Consider the following 17,557-nt stretch of genomic DNA (forward strand, 5'->3'; position numbering starts at 1 on the left):
GTAAAACTATTGTTATTTTTCAAATTTTTGAAAATTTTAGCAAGTCGAGTTCAAGTTGAATTTGAAAATCGTATGACGGAAATATATTTGAAAAAAGAGAACTTTTCATGGCCAAACGTCTAACTAAGTAGGTGGTGGTTATAAATTCTAATCGAAAGTTTCAATTCAAGTGAAGTTTTAAAATTTTATTTTTATTTTCATGGTTAAACACAATTTCTTAAATAATATACAAAATTATTTCGAGTGGGATAATTATTATGGGTGAATATTTAAAAGTTATACATACTACGCTATCGTAATGAGTTATTTATAACAAACGTAAAAGAAATTAATCATGGCAACTCTAAAAATATGATAATTTGAAAAGTAGAGCAAAAACTAATTTGAAGATTACTATATTTTGATCACATAAAGTTTCTTCACAAAGTCGTTATTACATGTTAGATTTGTTATGAAATTTGCAAATAATCTATCTATCTAGAAAAATCGAAAAACAAATTGTTTACGTGAATTTAAAATTTAAATTCTGCGAGATTAATTTCTTAAAATTATAAGTTCATGCCTATTGATAATGGTATATCTACGCCGTTTATAAGTCAAATTTAATTAATCTCATATCGTAATAGTATGTAGTACATATACCTTCGTTCTGTTTACAAGATAAAATTATGAATTCAATTGATTCTGTACAGATAATGATACATTCGCCCCTTTGAAAAGTAGTTGTAGCTTATACACCTAATATATAGTTGGCATTATGGAATATTAAACTGAATTAACGCTAAGCAAAAAAGAAAACTTAGGCATTGAAGCATATTCCTTTGAAAAACATAGGTATCTATGCTTTTTAGTGTTTCGATTTCATATTCTTCTTCAACTTTTAATATGAATTTTGATGCCAAAAAATGCGTTGTTAAGTATATTTTCTAATTTGTGCAAAAAATTTGTTTTAACAAAGTTATTCAAGTCATTTGTAAAATGATATGTTTGCCTACATTTGGTTGTCTTAATTAGCTATATGTATGTACTCCCACTATATAATTACTTTTTCCATGTTTGTCCTCATTAATTAAGTGCTTTATCATTATTACCTAATCCCCTATAAAACAAGGACTTGTATATAAATTAAAGAGGTTCATTTTCTAATTTCTACCAAATATGATCGTAATTAATCAATAATCATTCATTAACTTGTGAAATTTCACAAGTAACATCTCGAGATAGTAAAATATAAGTAAATTTTATCTCTATTTCATAAAAATTAAAATATTATTTTCGAATAATCCTCGACTGAAACATGAAAAAGAAGGAAACAATTTAAGATCTCATAAATATATATATGAAAATTATTAGTAATACATTTGAGGTCGTAATTAAACTTGAAACTATAATAATGACAAAGAAAGACCAACTGTCTTAGAAAACGAAATGCAATCATGAGACATATATTATCAAATATAATTCCAAAATTAAGAGGGGAAATTGAAAAAGAAAAGAGAAATGTTAGAAGGGTAAAATAGGAATTCAAAACGAATATTTATAGCCAACCATAAACTTTTAAGTCATAGTATCACTAGCATTTAAAAGCAATAAAATTTCAATCAAGACTTAGGGCTAAGGGCAAAATGGAGGTCCCCTACCCCCAAATAAAAAAACACGTTTTAATTTGATAAGTTACACTAATATATTTTCACCGTTTACTTTAAAATCACACGATTCAAATACTATAAACAAAATTACTAATATCTAATATACGCTCCATTAAAATATGATTCGTTGATAAGATTTTATCAATTACTGACAAATCTTTGTTCAGAATTAAAATTTTATGAAAGTAAAATTTTTATTTTTTTAATTTTATATAAATTTATGAATCGTATCGAGTTAAATTAAGAAAGTTAAATTAAAACGAAAAGAATATTAATCATCAACAACTAATATAACGTGACTTCTCATCATAAACAGGACCTTTCACCAACATAGCTGAATGGTGGGACTCTCTATTTTTATTTCATTGATCTTCATAAATCTTAAATAGTTATGAATGGTCTCTAAAAGTTCCCACTCAAGGGCTTTCATTTTTTATTTTTATATTTTTTTGTATTTTCATTAATGTATTTATTGAACTTCATATAAATTAAAATCGAATAGATAAAAAGAAAAAAAAGGTAAAAAAGAAGTGCATGTTTACGATTTAAATTTGATCGATTTAATATTTAAAGATCTTAGTACTGAAATTATGAAATTTTGAATTTAGAAGACACAAATCCCTTGAACGAACTATATAGTTAACTTGTAATCTTTATTCATTTCGATCTTTAGATGTTCCTTAAAAAATAAAATAGACGTAAACAAACTGAATATTAAGGACACAAATCCCACTAATTTACTTTTTAATACTTTGATGCATGTAAATAAAAATATTATAATTGCAGGAATCCAACTAATGACGGTCTAAACTCTAATTGTATTAAAATAATTTGATTCTCTCAGTTGCATTGTTATGGCACTATAAGATTTTTCAAATAATTAAATAAATAGGGTGTATTAATTTATTCTATGGTCGTCCTTGCCAAACTGTATTAACGACTAATATACAATTATTTAAGTTGTTTATTAACTACTGTAAATTTTCAATTAGTACTTAGCTTAACTGTCACTTTGTTAACACGAGGGTATGTCTGATAAAAATTATAGGTTAAAACTCAATTAATAAGATTAATTTAATAAAATAAATAAGGTGGGAGGTATCACGTTAACGAGGGCTAAATAAAATAAAATTGAGAGAATATATATGAAACCGATTTAACATTTAATTTTATGTTGAATTTCACTATCGTATATGCTTATATTCTTTAAAGACGTAAATTATTAATAGAAAAATATATTTATTGCATTTAATTCATATACTTATACTTTCCATATATAAGGTAGAAGGTTTATAAAAAATCAAACTCAACCCGTTTGATAAGTTCAATTTATATTTTAAAGAAATTATTAATCCACTTATTTATTAATTTTATTTATTTTAGTTCACTTTATTTTAATTGAAAAAAATAAAATAAATATTTATTATTTTATCACGAATTTTTGACTCTATCCTCCTAACATTCAGTTAACTCATGAAAGTTAGTTAAAGTAAAAAAAAAAAAAGTAATTCCCATAACAGTAAAAATGAAAAAGAGACAAGGGGTGTGGGGGTGATGAAAACAAGGTAAAATAAAATTAAAATACGTCAGATTCTGCACTACTTTTACACTCATTGATTTCATAAATAGACAACACACACAGCTGGAATTGTACATTTGTGTCTCATCTTTCATCTCCGCAACTATATAGTTTGAGATTATTTTATTTTTAATTATAAATTATAAATTATAAATTTAAATTTAAATATAAAAATATATCAATGAATAGCGTTTCCTATCAAATGAGGGTTATATAATGCAAAATTTAAATTAATCAACTTTTAATATTGATATGTAAAATTATTAAAAAAAAAAAGAAAACAAAAACTTTTATCTCCACCTTACAAATTTCAGTTAAAAATAATAAATATACAATCAATCAAACTCTCCTTGAAGATTCCTTCACTTTTTTCCCACCCACCCCCTTAATCCTCCCCACCCACTAACCCCCTTACCCCACCAACCCACTTGTTAATTATTTTCTTCTTGATTTTTTTTTTCTCTTGCTTACCTTTTTGTGCCTTTAAATTAACCCACAATCTCAATGATAATTCCTTCCTCTTCTTCTTCTTTTCCCATTTGCTTACTCTGTTTTTGAGTTTTTCTCCTTCTGTTGTTCTGTTTCTTGTTTTTCTCCTCTTTTTTAGCCCTTTTGATTTCTGTGTTCTTTGTCTTTGTGGCTAAAATCCATCAAAGATCCAATCTTTTTTCACAAATTCTGTTCCTTTTAACCTCTGATTTCTGGGTTTTTTGCTGAAACCCATTATAGATCCAACCTTTTTCTGTTCTGAGTTGAAACCCATTAAAGATCTAACCTTTTCTCTTCTGGGGTTTTCAATCTTTGTGGCTAAAAGATCCAATTTTTTTCTCCATTTTTCCTGCTCTGTTTTCTGGGTTTTTACTCTTTTCTTGCTGAAACCCATTAAAGATCTGTGAAAAAAGAAGAAAAAATTAATGCTAATTAGAAATATTTATTGATGTACCAGATTCATGTCTCCAGTTCTTAGTGAAATCCTTCGTTCTGGTTATATAATCAGTTCATCACTTAGACGCAGAACTCATCTTGTTCAATCTTTCTCTGTTTCTTTCCTCTACTGGTTTTATACTTTCTCAGAATATTAAAAAAATAATAATCTTCATCTATAATTTTGCTAGCCTACCTTAAAAAACTTAAAAAATTAGTACTTCTTTCATCTTCTGTACATAAAAAATGGCTACTTCTAGTGGTAATTCATCTCAGATTCCAAACAATTCAGCTTCTGATGAAGTTTTCATGGTGGTTGATGAAAGGAAAAGAAAGAGAATGCAATCGAATCGCGAATCAGCAAGAAGATCAAGAATGAGAAAACAGAAACATTTGGATGATTTGATGTGTCAAGTTACACAATTGAAGAAAGAAAACAGCAACATTCTGAGCAGCATCACTATGACAACACAACAATATGGTAATGTTGAAGCAGAGAACTCTGTTTTAAGAGCACAAATGATGGAATTAACTCAAAGGTTGCAATCTCTTAATGAAATCCTCACTTACATCAATAATTCAAATATTAATACTTATTATCAAGAGGATTTTCAGATGAATCCATGGAATTTGATGTATGTTAATCAGCCAATTATGGCTTCTTCTGATATGTTATATCAGTATTAGTGTTTAATTAAGGCTTGGTATTGGGTTATTTTATTAGTGTTTTATTATTAATAGTAAGATTTGAGTATTAGAATGAGTTTAATGTGAAATTTGAGCAGTCAAAGAGGATTAGTTGACTGTTATTTGGGCAATGTAAAAAAAAAAAGGGGATCATGTGATGATGATATATTGGAATGAATGGTTGTGATTGCATTATGTTTTTTCTATTTATTATATTTTTAATAAATGCAAGTTGTTTTTATTGTACTACAATTAATATATTCTCTGTTTTTTTCTTGATTTTATTTCATACTTATATTATTTTTGCAAAAAATTCTCCAAATAATCCAAATGCACTTCTTAAAAATCTTCATTGAAAAGATCTCATTCAATAAAGAAACAGAAAAATAATTAATTTATGAGCTATATATTGTTCAAACATCATATAATATATGATCAAATATTTAGGTCTCGCTCTTATTTCTTTTATATATTCATTTTTGAATCGTATTGACAACATTTTTTCATTCATTATTAAATGTATTATTCAAAAGCCTTTTTAATAGCACTTGCTTAAGCAAATATCAAATATCTTACTCGATTTTGTCCTGATTAATGGAGCATATTTTATTATTAGTATGTTCAAAACATATGTCATAACTTTATAATTGCAAATAAATTATAATTTTATAAATATTAAGTTAAAGATCTAAAATATTTCTCTACTTTCATTTTCTTTTTAACAAATTAAACGAAAAGAATATATCAAATCAATATAATGTCACATAAATCGAAATAAGGTAAATAATAATACTTTGAGATTCAAACAAATACCGCTACAAGCCCCTTTAATATTTTTGCTAAGGAAAAGTACAAAGATGAAGATTGACAAAATATACCTACACTCTATGTTCCCATCAAATTGAAGATAATTTGGCATGTGTTTTATTTGTACTTTTGTCACTTAATAATAATAATTAAAATCAAAGATATAAGTTGATGCTTTTTATAAATCATTAAAAAATGTGATGTAATATTTTTTTTGATAAAAAATTTTGAATTTAAATCTTCAATATAATTTTTCAATAAAAAATACTTTACTGAAAATAAAAATTTATATTATACGATATAAAATAATCGAACTTAATTACGATAGAGCTTGATAGTATTATTTAAAGGTTTTTGCTGGTACTTTTTTCATTCAATAAATTAAGTTAATATAGAACTCCTGGATACCAAAACCATGTGCTATAATAAATGAAAGATAATATGTTTAATTCAAAATCTTGCAGAACCTTGTCCATCATTAATAGGAGTCAGAAAGAGTACCACATGAACTCGACATCATTTTTTTTTGAAAAAAAAAATTATATTGATTTCAACAATTTTTACATTAAAAATTATAAAATATATCGTTCGAGATTTTTGAATAAAGATGAAAAAATAGTTACTGCTTGGATGCAAACCTCATTGGATGCATCAATTATTTTCTCAAATCAAATGTTGAATTATCATATTTATCAAATTAATTATTTTCTTTGCTTAAAAATGACCTAATTTAATTTGGAACCGTATTTAAGAAAAGAAAAAACTTTTTAATTCTAAATTAAACTTCTGCTAAATGTACCAAAATAACCTTTAATTTTGTGACCTTAAATATATCATACGAAAAGTTAAAATTAAAATATTACTAAAACATTATTTTTATTAAAAATAAACTAAAAAAAATAGGTTGTTCTTTTGAAATAGTAGAAGTAATTTTTTAGTTTTCACTTGGGTTGTAGAATTATTTATAAACTAATCAATATATGTCAATTAAAATCATATAAAAAAAGAAAAAAAATATTTTCCTTGAGTTATAATGATTCTTTGGTTTCAGTGATTGAGTATGTGTTTTAAAATGAATTTAATTTCTAAATAAGTCCTTTTGCATTTTAATTTATTTCTTTTTTCATCTTAATTGAGTAGTCATGAAGATGCATTATTAGTGCACAAGTTATGATATTAAGTCTAATCTACTTTTAGAGAAATTTAATTAGCTGCTTTCCAGCTTCTAATTACCATCATTAAAGGGATGCCAAAGTAAAGCAAAAGTTAATTGATCCTTCTTTTTTTTAACATTGCTTCTCCCTAATGGAAAATTAGTAATGATGATTAATGACTTAAAAGATGCACTTAGCATGCATAATTGCTCATATTTAGTTGAGATCACTTTTACTTGTACACTATTATAGTACAAATAAAATTTACAACTTTTTCTATTTATTTTACCTTTAACATTAACTACACATTTCTAATTTTTTCAATCAATTCTTATATTATATATCGTAGATTTTGAAGTTTAATTTCTTTTACGTTGCATCGTCAATTTTCTTCTTTGAGTGACCTATTGAAATTAAAGAAGTTGAACGTAACACAAATGTATAGCACATCATCTTGAATTTCTTCTTAATATAACCTTATCTCCTTAGACAAAAATGATTCAATTATTATTCTAATCGATCATATCATATCATTAATATTGAGAACCAACAACATTACGCCACGTAAATTGGAATATATTCAACATAATATTATGTGATAATGCATGAAAAAGACAATCTTCAAGTGTTAGGTAATTTGATTGTGAAATGTTTAACTTATGATTTTTTGAAAATATTTTGATGAAATTTTTTGTTGCCTTTCATGCTATTTATTCTGAATTAGTTGGTGGGATGTGAAAAAAATCTTTTAATTCCCCAAACCAAACACAAGCATATTCCTTTTTTCACTTTAAATTCCGTTTACTTCTTAATCCATTAGTTGTCTTTTAGATTAGAAAATTGTTTTGATCTTTATTAGTGTCTAGATTAAATTAATGAAGATCATTTGTTTTTAAAATTTATTTTTAGGTGATCAATGTGGGGTCCATGGTTTTGAGCTTCAAAGAAATTAAATTTCTATACGGCATGTCAAGTCTGGATAAGATTCAGGCATCAATCAATTCTTTTGAATTTCACTCCTGTGAATGTACTCCCCAAACAGAATGATAACACGTTTGTTATAATACTGTACATATCGATACACAAATCGCATAGTATACATTTATGACTACGACTATGGAGGTATTTAATCTCATTCCCTTTCCTAATTTTCATTTGTGAGTGTCAATATCGACTAGGACTAGGCTTTTGGAATTTGATTCATTGAAGTATTATATTTTACATTATTGCTTATAAATCTAAAAAAAAAAAAAAAAACTAGGTTAGGGGTTATAAAGTTGAACTAAAATGGAGATTATTGTCAAATCCAATTTATGATCAAATGAACACAAATTTTATTGGTTCAAAAAAATGAAATGCAAATTCAAGTGTTGTTTAATTAAATAATGACAAATCAGCTCCAATAGATGTAGGAGCTAATTAGTTGGAATTATATCATGATTACAACAATTTGATTAAAATGAAAGTTGGAAACATAGTTTATAATACTAGAGGGTTTACTAATAATTGTTGGATTTTAAAAAGGTGTGAATGGAAAATGAAGAGTTGCGATTTTTATGAAGAGTTGTGACTTTTATGAAAATGTTGCGACTTTTATGAAGAGTTGTGACTTTTATGAAATGTTGCGACTTTAATGAAAAGTTGTGACTTTTATGGAAAGTTGCGACTTTTATGAAAGGTGACGATCTTTCTGTAAGATTGTGACTTTCCAAAGGTTTGTGACCTTTCCGGTAAGGCACAATAAGAACCTTTCCACACTACCCTTTGTTTTCTATAAATTGAGGGATTTCCTCTCATTTTAATATAGAATTCATGGACTTCTTCTTCAACTACTAAATCTAGTATTCTAAGTGTACTTTACTGCCGTTGAGTGGTTCGCTGACACCGGAGTTTTTGGTATCTATACTCTGGTGATTGAGATCATTTTACCCTGGGAGGTCATATTCCAAATCAAACCTCGGATACTAGAGGGGAATAATTTCCTTAAGGGGACACTGTGAATTCAGTGGACTTGATCTTTTTCCTATTAAAATTTTTCCAGATTCTGGTACGTGTTTTACAAACTTTAGATTTGTGAATTAATTTCAGTTCTTCTATTCTTTTGTTCTTCACTGGTTCATTAAACCTGGTAACTTCGTGTTTCTGCAAAGTTTGTTGGAATCAGTAAGATTCTTTAGATACATATTAACAACAATTCTTCTTTAAGAAAAATATTTTGTATATATTTTTTTAAAAGCTGTTTCTGATTCTAGTTTCGCTACTAGTTTTAATTTTCTAGTTGTGAAAATGTTCTTAAACTTTGTTTTCTTACAAATATGTTCAAAGTTTTGTTTTAAATATGTTTGGAATACAAAATGAACGACAATAATGACACTTGGCCCATACATGTTTAGTCTAAATTGACTATGACCTAAGCACTTTTATGAAAGACAAAAAAGATTATGTTTTAGATGAAAAGTATATAAAGTGAAGAAATTATCCTCTATAATCGTGGATATTTTATCACTATATCACAAAGATGTTACTATATTATTAAGAGTATGATCCTTTTAATATGAGTATTATCATTAAGCAAAATGAAAAATTATGAAGAGTGTGGGCAGTCTATAAAGGTAGGCTCATTAGTTCGCTATGAAAAAACTTTGATTGTCATTTTGTTGTCAGACAACATCATTAATGAAGCCCTAATTAGACTTTAGAAAAGATTAAAACAACTTTGGAGAGTTATTAAATATGAAATGTTATAAAGGATAATATTTGAAATCAACAAACATTTAATTAAGCTAAAGTAATACTTCTTGTTCAAGTTATTTTTGTGGTTGGAAGGCGCTATATAGACATGCAACTAGAGTTAATTATTTATTTAGTTTTTAAAAGCGGTTTTTATATTCTAAAGAATAGAAATGAACGACAATCATCAATAGATATGGTGCACCAGATAAAGTTTTTTTTCCTTTTAATCAAATATTTCGAGTTTGAATCCTAAATATAGTACAATCTTTCTCTCGTTGATCCCTAAAAATGTTTACTACTCCCTCTATATCATTTTAATTAATCTTTTTAGTTTTTTCATATCCATTAAAAAAATAGAATTACTCTACTAAATTACCTCTATTAGTTAGAGGTAAAAATTATCTTAAATTCTTCTCACTCTAATCATAATTCTATAGATCACACGAGTGGTCCAATATAATTTTAATATAATTAATATGATATCATTGTTATTGAGGACAAATTGCAGTATGACACGTAGAAGTTGAAATGATGTAATTGTGACTTTAATTAAAAGAGTCTAATCTTCATAAGTACCATTAGGTACAATAATATATATATATGTTGATAAGTGAAATGTTTAAATCAAATCCCAATAGTGAAAATCCCTTTATGCCTTTCTTGCTACACTAATGGAGTGTGATTAATTAGGTAGTGACCTCACTATATCTTCTTATTGCTAAAATCGTAGATAGAGTTATGTATATTATGAATTCGATCAAACTTAATAACTTTATTTCAAATTTTATATTACTTATATTAGCAATTTCATCGAATGTGTCAAATTGTTAATTTAGAATTTATAACAAAAAAAAATAAAATTCCAAACACACAGACTCCACACTTAAAACGAAATCCAAAGTACAATTTGCTCCTTTTCACTTTGCTTTTCAATTTTACTTTTTAATAAAATCTTTTAGCAATTTGCTATGTGACGTTACTAGACACAACTTTCTTTTCTACTAAAACAAGTCTTATTTCACTTAGTACTTTAGAAATCGAGATCGAGGATCAAATTGAAATTATACATTGTCTTGAAGTTTAATTATATGAAAATTTTGATATTATATTTAAATTTAGATTTTGTTAAATTAACTTCAGACATTAAAATATGTGAATATATATATATCGAATTTTTTTAAAAATAAACACAAATTAAATAACGATGTCAAAATTAAATATGAATACGCTTTGCTCCCTTAAAAAGCTTGAGGGTTCAATTGACTAATGACCCTTTTTAATTATGAAGAAACTTTGTCTTGATAAAGGTTTCGTCGAAATTGACCATCACCTATGCCCTTTACGTTTTCTCTTTATATATATACAAGTAGTAAATGTCTCTTTCATAAATTTTCAAATATTTATGACAATTAAATACATATTTTGGTTCAAAATCTTTAAAATATGTTATATATTTGACTAAAAGTCTTCTTTATTATCTTTTTGGATAAATTACGGAAATACATAACTTTTGTTTTACTTATTTATATTATTTTTAAAATCCCTTATTTCTTTAGTCCGAGCCAATATTTAATGTATCCGAGTTACATATTATGTATCTGATCTAGTTTTTAATGTATGTGAGCTATATAATAATGTATTTGGGCCAATATTTAATGTACCTGAGCTAGTTTTTAATGTATTCAAACTACATATTAATGTATCCGAGACAGTACTTAATGTATCCGAACTTCAATTATTGTATCCTGATTTTTTAATTTTTAATGGATTAATGTAATTAGAAACTTATTAGGGATCAATTATAATTTCATTATCAAAACTATGTGATTTATGTAATTTACATTTTTTTTCCTATGTAAATTGCTATCTTGGGCCTGTTAGTGTATCCTATTATGGGCCTGTTTGTTCTTACTAGCTAATAATTGGGTCAATAACATAGTGACACAAATAGACACAATTACAAACTTTGAACAATAACCAACTCCCCCTTTGAATATTTTTTTGAAATTGAATAATTTTTAGTAATAGTAGGTAACCAATATTTTCTCAAAATTGAAAAAAAATAAAAATTCTTAGCTAGAAGTAGGTTAACATACATTAACATTAGAACATTAATGCATTAAATTTCAACCGTCTACTTATACCGTCCAACTTTTAATATACATTTAATGAATTTTGTTGCCGACATTTAATTTCTCGTGTTTTTTCCCCCTTATTCATATCTATTTTTATTATTATATTTTATATATTAGTATATCTATTTTTATTCCAAGAGAATTAATTTTCTCCTTTAGATGGATGATTCAATACTAAATTTGATAGTGTTTGGAGTTATATCATGGACGACATTATTTTTATTAACAAGAAAGTTATTCCCAAATCGTTCTTTCGATTTTTGCAATCGTTTAGTTTCAACTATTCATGCAATTTTAGCAGTAATTTTAAGTTCAATTTCTGTTCAGGATTGGAATTGTCCACTTTGTCCTTTGGCTTCAAGATCTTCTCACAAGCAGGTATGTTTTTTTTTTTTTTTTCTAAAAATATATATTTTATTTTAACTCAAGAATTTGCTAAATGTTGTTCTAATTATGTTGATTTTTGAAAAACTTAATGAACAGATGAGGGCATTGGCAGTGACAGTAGGGTACCTTATTTATGATTTTGTATGTTGTCTTTTTGACAAACAAGTGAAGATTGATAACTCGATTCATCATTTGGTGAGTGTTGTTGGACTTGGAGCTGGCCTTGCCTATGAATGGGTGAGTAATAGTTTTAATATTTCTTCATGTTTAACTACTTTGAGATTTAGAGTCGCGAAGTATAAGGTATAATAATTTCAGGATTAATTGTAATTAGGGACGGACCCACACTTAGTCGAGGGGTGTCGCTCGCTGGAAAATTACATAGTATATAGAAGTTAAATTTTGGTTTAAATGGTATATATATAAGTATTAACACCTCTTGACACAAGTGAAAAGTTTAATCTAGTGATTAAAAGGTTTCAAAAATTTCTTTAAGGTTTTGTGTTTACCTATTGACCTCGTAATTATTTTTTTTTATTTTCTTACTATAGCTATTGACACCCCTTCATGAGATTCCTACGTCCGTCATTAAATGATTATTTTATCATATAATTAATAGGAAGTATTAGGCTGTCCTGGAATTATTTGTCCCACTATATAACCTTAGTCATAAGATAAAATTATTTGTCCCACTAATTAGGAGATTAAATTATTTAAGGACACAAGCAAATTATGGGCTTCGAAAAACTCTTTCATTTTATTATTTTTTTAGTGTTTTGAATACATGAATCCTTACCTTTAATAGATTTTTGTGATGTGCAGTGTGGTTCAGAAATGGTAGCAGCATTGTGTGTGACAGAAATTTCTAGTCCATTTTTACACATGAGAGAAATTCTCAAAGAGCTTGGATACAAAGACACTGACTTTAATCTTGCAGCTGATGTTAGTTTCTCAATTAAGTTTCTCGGACTTTTCACTTTCGATGTCTTATTCGTGTCAGATTCTTTAAAAAGTACACTATTTTTAAAAAATCGGACTCTAACAACATAGCTTCTCATATACTTACTTATTTTCTTTCCAGTTTAAAGATTTTTTTTTTTAAAATTCATATATGATACATTAATTAGTGGACACAAAGTTTAATTAAGTTATAAATTTATGGTTGATTTGTTTTAATTTGCAGGTTTTATTTGCAGTGATTTTTAGTTGTGCTAGGATGATAGGGGGCCCATATCTAACTTATGTGACTCTTTCTGCTGATAATCCAATTCTCATTAAGGTAACTTAATTGATTCAAATAGTTATTTACTAGTAATACACAGTTTCTTCTACTTAATTAAGAAAAAATTTGATTCAAAACAATAAATTGGTGATATTATAATTCTTTAAATGATTTTACAGGCCATGGCTTTGGGATTGCAACTTGTTAGTGCTTTTTGGTTCTACAAAATTGCTAGGATGATTATGTACAAATTTTCTAAGAGAAATAAAGCTAAAATAGTTCGTTCGATTAGGTAATTTGCGCACTTGTGTATCGAAAATTCATATATGCAAGTTCATTCTTATTTGTTAAGTGAGAAAAGTTCTTTATAGGCACTGCATAAATTTTAATCAAAATGAGAACCACTACACTTATGAGATGTATTTTTGCTGGCACAAATGTAAGCCGTGGTGTGTCTTTTGATATATTTTTTGTCTATCTTTTTATTCGTGGTCTTTCGAAGTGTATTTTGCTAGCTTTCGTATGACACCTAATTATTTTCGATCCTAACAATTTCATGCGATATGAATAGATTAGCAATGACTTGTTTATTGTTTTTGATATTGTTAGAGTGAGTTAAAAGTAGTCTCCATTATTTAGGGAATGAATTGTCCGTTTGCGTATATGGTCTTAGACATTCATCTTCTCGTGACCTAATTTTTGGGTTGAGTTAGATCCAGATGTGATTCTTTTTTTAATAGCAAAGCATCTCATAATATTATTATACTCTACAAAATTAAAAAAAGAGTGAACTCACTAATATATATCTCCAAAGGTTAAAAGAGTACTAATTAATATGACTTGGACACACATATAGATCATATTTTACTATTATTTATCAAATATTATACAATAATATATCAACAATAGAGAAATATTTCAAACAATATATCTTGTTTTAACATTATAAAGATTATAAAACCTACAAGAAATCACAAAAAAAAAACTTTAAATAGCTCTAAAATTAAGTATTTTTTGTATTATCTTTTTTGTAGAGATGATATCAAGAATCTGAAGCTACTAATTCAATCGACTCATTGGATTTAAATATATGTTTTTAAGATTTTTTTTTAATTGTACAATAATATTAAGCCTCAATTGGCTTTAAAATCACACATTTCTTGTGATTTTGTGGATTTATTTCATTCTGGTTTGATTTAAATATGGATTTTAAGAAAAAAATGATTTTTAAGGTAAACATTGATATGAAATAATAATTGACATCAAATTCTTGCAAAACTTGTAATTTTATGGCTTCGTATGTTTTTGAATTTGAAATGAAATGTTAGACTTCTTCCTAAGTTATTTGATATGTTGTAGCAACTCTTTTAATAATAATAATTTAACGAAATTTTTATGTCAATAATTATTTTCTTTAATCATTTATATATCATATAACAATTATTTAGTGTAGGTTTATTACTTTATTAATTCAAGATGACGTTGAATGAGCAAATTTATAATAGAAGTTGAGAGAACAAAAAGAAAAAAACAACTTGAAGGGGACTTAGAATATACATGCATGTAAACATGAAGATGAAAAAGAACCCTGTTTCGAGTTACTGATTTTTGTCGTCATATGTCTTCTTTTATAGTTTTGTTAATTTTAACTTATTTATTTTTTCGCGCTTTATAGAGAAGTGGTTTGTACCTATTGATATAATCAATATTTACAGTGCTTGTGGTCAACAGACTGATTGGTCATATGAGTATAACCCTCATTTTCATAGATTCTCAAGAAAATGTAAACGACATATTTAGAATGTGCATTCATGTAAAAATGAAGATGAAGACGAACCTTGTTCAGAGTTATTGATTTTTTTTGGTCATATGTGTTCTTCAGCTTTAACATATTTATTTTTCGCGCATTATAGAGAGGTGGTTTGTACCTAGTTATACCATCAATATTCTTACTCCTTTTGGTCAACGGATTGATTGGCCATATGAGTATAACGTTGATTTTCATAGATTCTCGAGAAAATTTAAATGACATATTGCTAAAAGGAACGATGTAAATATTTTTATAGGTCATATATGCCTATTTTGTTGGTCTTTGGCACAATTTATTATAGATCATCGTAGGACAAATAACAATTTAATAAGAAATTCAATGTAGACTAAGATTACGAATGTAGTACAATTGCCCTCGAGAACAAATAGTAGTTGAATTACAACCATAAATAAATAGTAATATATAATACAAGGAACCAAATTAACATTTAATAAAAAAATAAATCATGTATTAGAATTCCCACAAAACAACCTTCGCATAACAATTCAGTTCTTTACTAAAAATATTTGCATAACTTGTATGTCAATTGAATATAACGACCCTAATTTTGTGTGTATTTAAATAATAAAGAGTAATATATATAGATAGACATTGTAATTTAATCGACTCAACTAATAACTAAAAAGCTTTACTCTTTGAATACACACTCAGTTTATCTTCAACTTTCAAAATGATCATTTTAACGTGCATTTCATTTTCATCTTAGAATGATTGGATGAACAGAGATCCACAAAATTTGATTCCAGCACGATTAAATTAAAAAAAATAAAGAAATTTTAAACGCACTTAAAAACTATTAAAGACTTTGAGAGAAAGCCACGAGAAAATTTGGATGTTAATTTCTTGAGAGATCGACTCTTCTTCTATATGCATCGCCTAATTGAAGTAAATTTATATTTTATGTTAAATTGATTTTTCCACCATAGTATTTAATATGAGTTATTTTGAGTCGACACATAATTTAAGAAATAAAGAAACACTTTTAATATTTGTGTGACTATAATTTATTTCGTTATGCGAAAAATAGACATTTGCACTAAAATTATTACTAAACATAGAAATGTGTGATTTGGAGTCCGGAGCCTAAAGGGTGAAAAATATTAACAAAAATTTCAAAACAGTATATGAAATTTTTTTTTAGCCAAAACGGCAAGTAAAATCGCTACTATAATAGCAATTTGTTAAATTTGATTTTTTTTTTTAAAAAAAAATTAAACAAAAAAAATCGCTCCCAAAGGAGCAATTTTTATCAAAATAAAAATATTTTTTAAGAATTTTTTTCATATGTCGCTGCCAGCAGCGACTTAAAGTGATTTTTTTAAAATTATTTTTTGCTCCTTTTTTTAAAAAAATGGTTTAAATCAATTTTTTTATTTTTAAAAATCATTTTAGTTAAATTTTTTTTAAAAAATCAAATAAATTAAAAAAAAAGATTTAGCGATTTAATTAATTTTTTTTTTAATAAAGCAAAAAATAATAATAATAAAAAATTTAAACTTAAGCGACATATTAAAAAAATTATTTTGAAAATTGCTCCCTTGGGAGCGATTTTGTTTAAATATTTTTTTTTAAAAAAAAAATCAAATTTAACAAATCGCTGCTATTTTACTTTTTCTCGGATACTTCACCAGCGATTTTATCGTTTTGATTTACAAAAATTTCATATATCATTTTAAAATTTTTGTCAACATTTTCACCCTTTAGACTCCGGACTCGGGTTATTTGAACTTCCATCTTTCTATAATTAAACTTACATAAGAAAAGGTTTGCTATCTCAATACATATATGTATATAAACTTATATGATCAACCAAACATGATATAAATTTTATTTCAAAAATATTGCTATCACATTATTCAACTAGCCCTAATTAAATTACAAGTATGGATATCGATAGGGTAAAGTTTTTAGCAGTAAGCTTGTCATATTATGTACAACGAAAAAGTTGTTAATAACGGTAATATTCTTGATTACCAATCAATGGATTAGGAGATGGGCAGAAGTTAATGAAGTAATCAACCAAACCAATGTGTTTTTTAATTTTAAACTATAATATGATTTAGTAAATATAAATTAGAATCAGGTTAATTTCCCTTGTTATATATAATCCATAACTTATATTTTTCTACAATATAATATGTTTAATATTTATTTTTTCTTCAATTTTCTTTTTCTATGTTTATAATAATAAATATATATTAGTATAAGTGATATTTATAAATTTTAATAATTGGATTATCACTAAACCTATGTTCAATAAAAACTTACATTATCTTTAATTGATTTATCATTTATTTTGTTTTGCACACACTCAACTTAACAAATTTACAATGGTACAATCAAGTGGAAATAAATGGCGCTGGTCATTTGATGATGAAAAAACAAATCCCTTTCAAATCTTAATTAAAAATGGTTTCGTAACTTTTTTTCATAAAAAAAAAAAGCAAAA

The 17,557-nt window shown here is 26.2% G+C and overlaps 2 protein-coding genes across 2 annotated transcripts; both read left to right on the forward strand.

The window, feature by feature from the left end:
- Window positions 1-3,736: 3,736 nt before the first annotated feature.
- Window positions 3,737-5,091, forward strand: LOC107018332 (bZIP transcription factor 11-like). Its single transcript, XM_015218793.2, has one exon. It carries the CDS (start codon window positions 4,399-4,401, stop codon window positions 4,837-4,839), a length of 441 nt encoding a protein of 146 aa, XP_015074279.1. The 5' UTR covers window positions 3,737-4,398; the 3' UTR covers window positions 4,840-5,091.
- A 6,683-nt stretch (window positions 5,092-11,774) lies between these two features.
- On the forward strand, window positions 11,775-13,762 carry LOC107015878 (transmembrane protein 136). Its single transcript, XM_015216299.2, has 5 exons — window positions 11,775-12,046; window positions 12,152-12,292; window positions 12,878-12,997; window positions 13,239-13,334; window positions 13,457-13,762. Exons 1-5 carry the CDS (start codon window positions 11,828-11,830, stop codon window positions 13,571-13,573), a joined length of 693 nt encoding a protein of 230 aa, XP_015071785.1. The 5' UTR covers window positions 11,775-11,827; the 3' UTR covers window positions 13,574-13,762.
- Window positions 13,763-17,557: the final 3,795 nt, after the last annotated feature.

Source organism: Solanum pennellii, chromosome 4 (genome assembly GCF_001406875.1).
Source record: "Solanum pennellii chromosome 4, SPENNV200".
Classification (NCBI taxonomy): Eukaryota; Viridiplantae; Streptophyta; class Magnoliopsida; order Solanales; family Solanaceae; genus Solanum; species Solanum pennellii.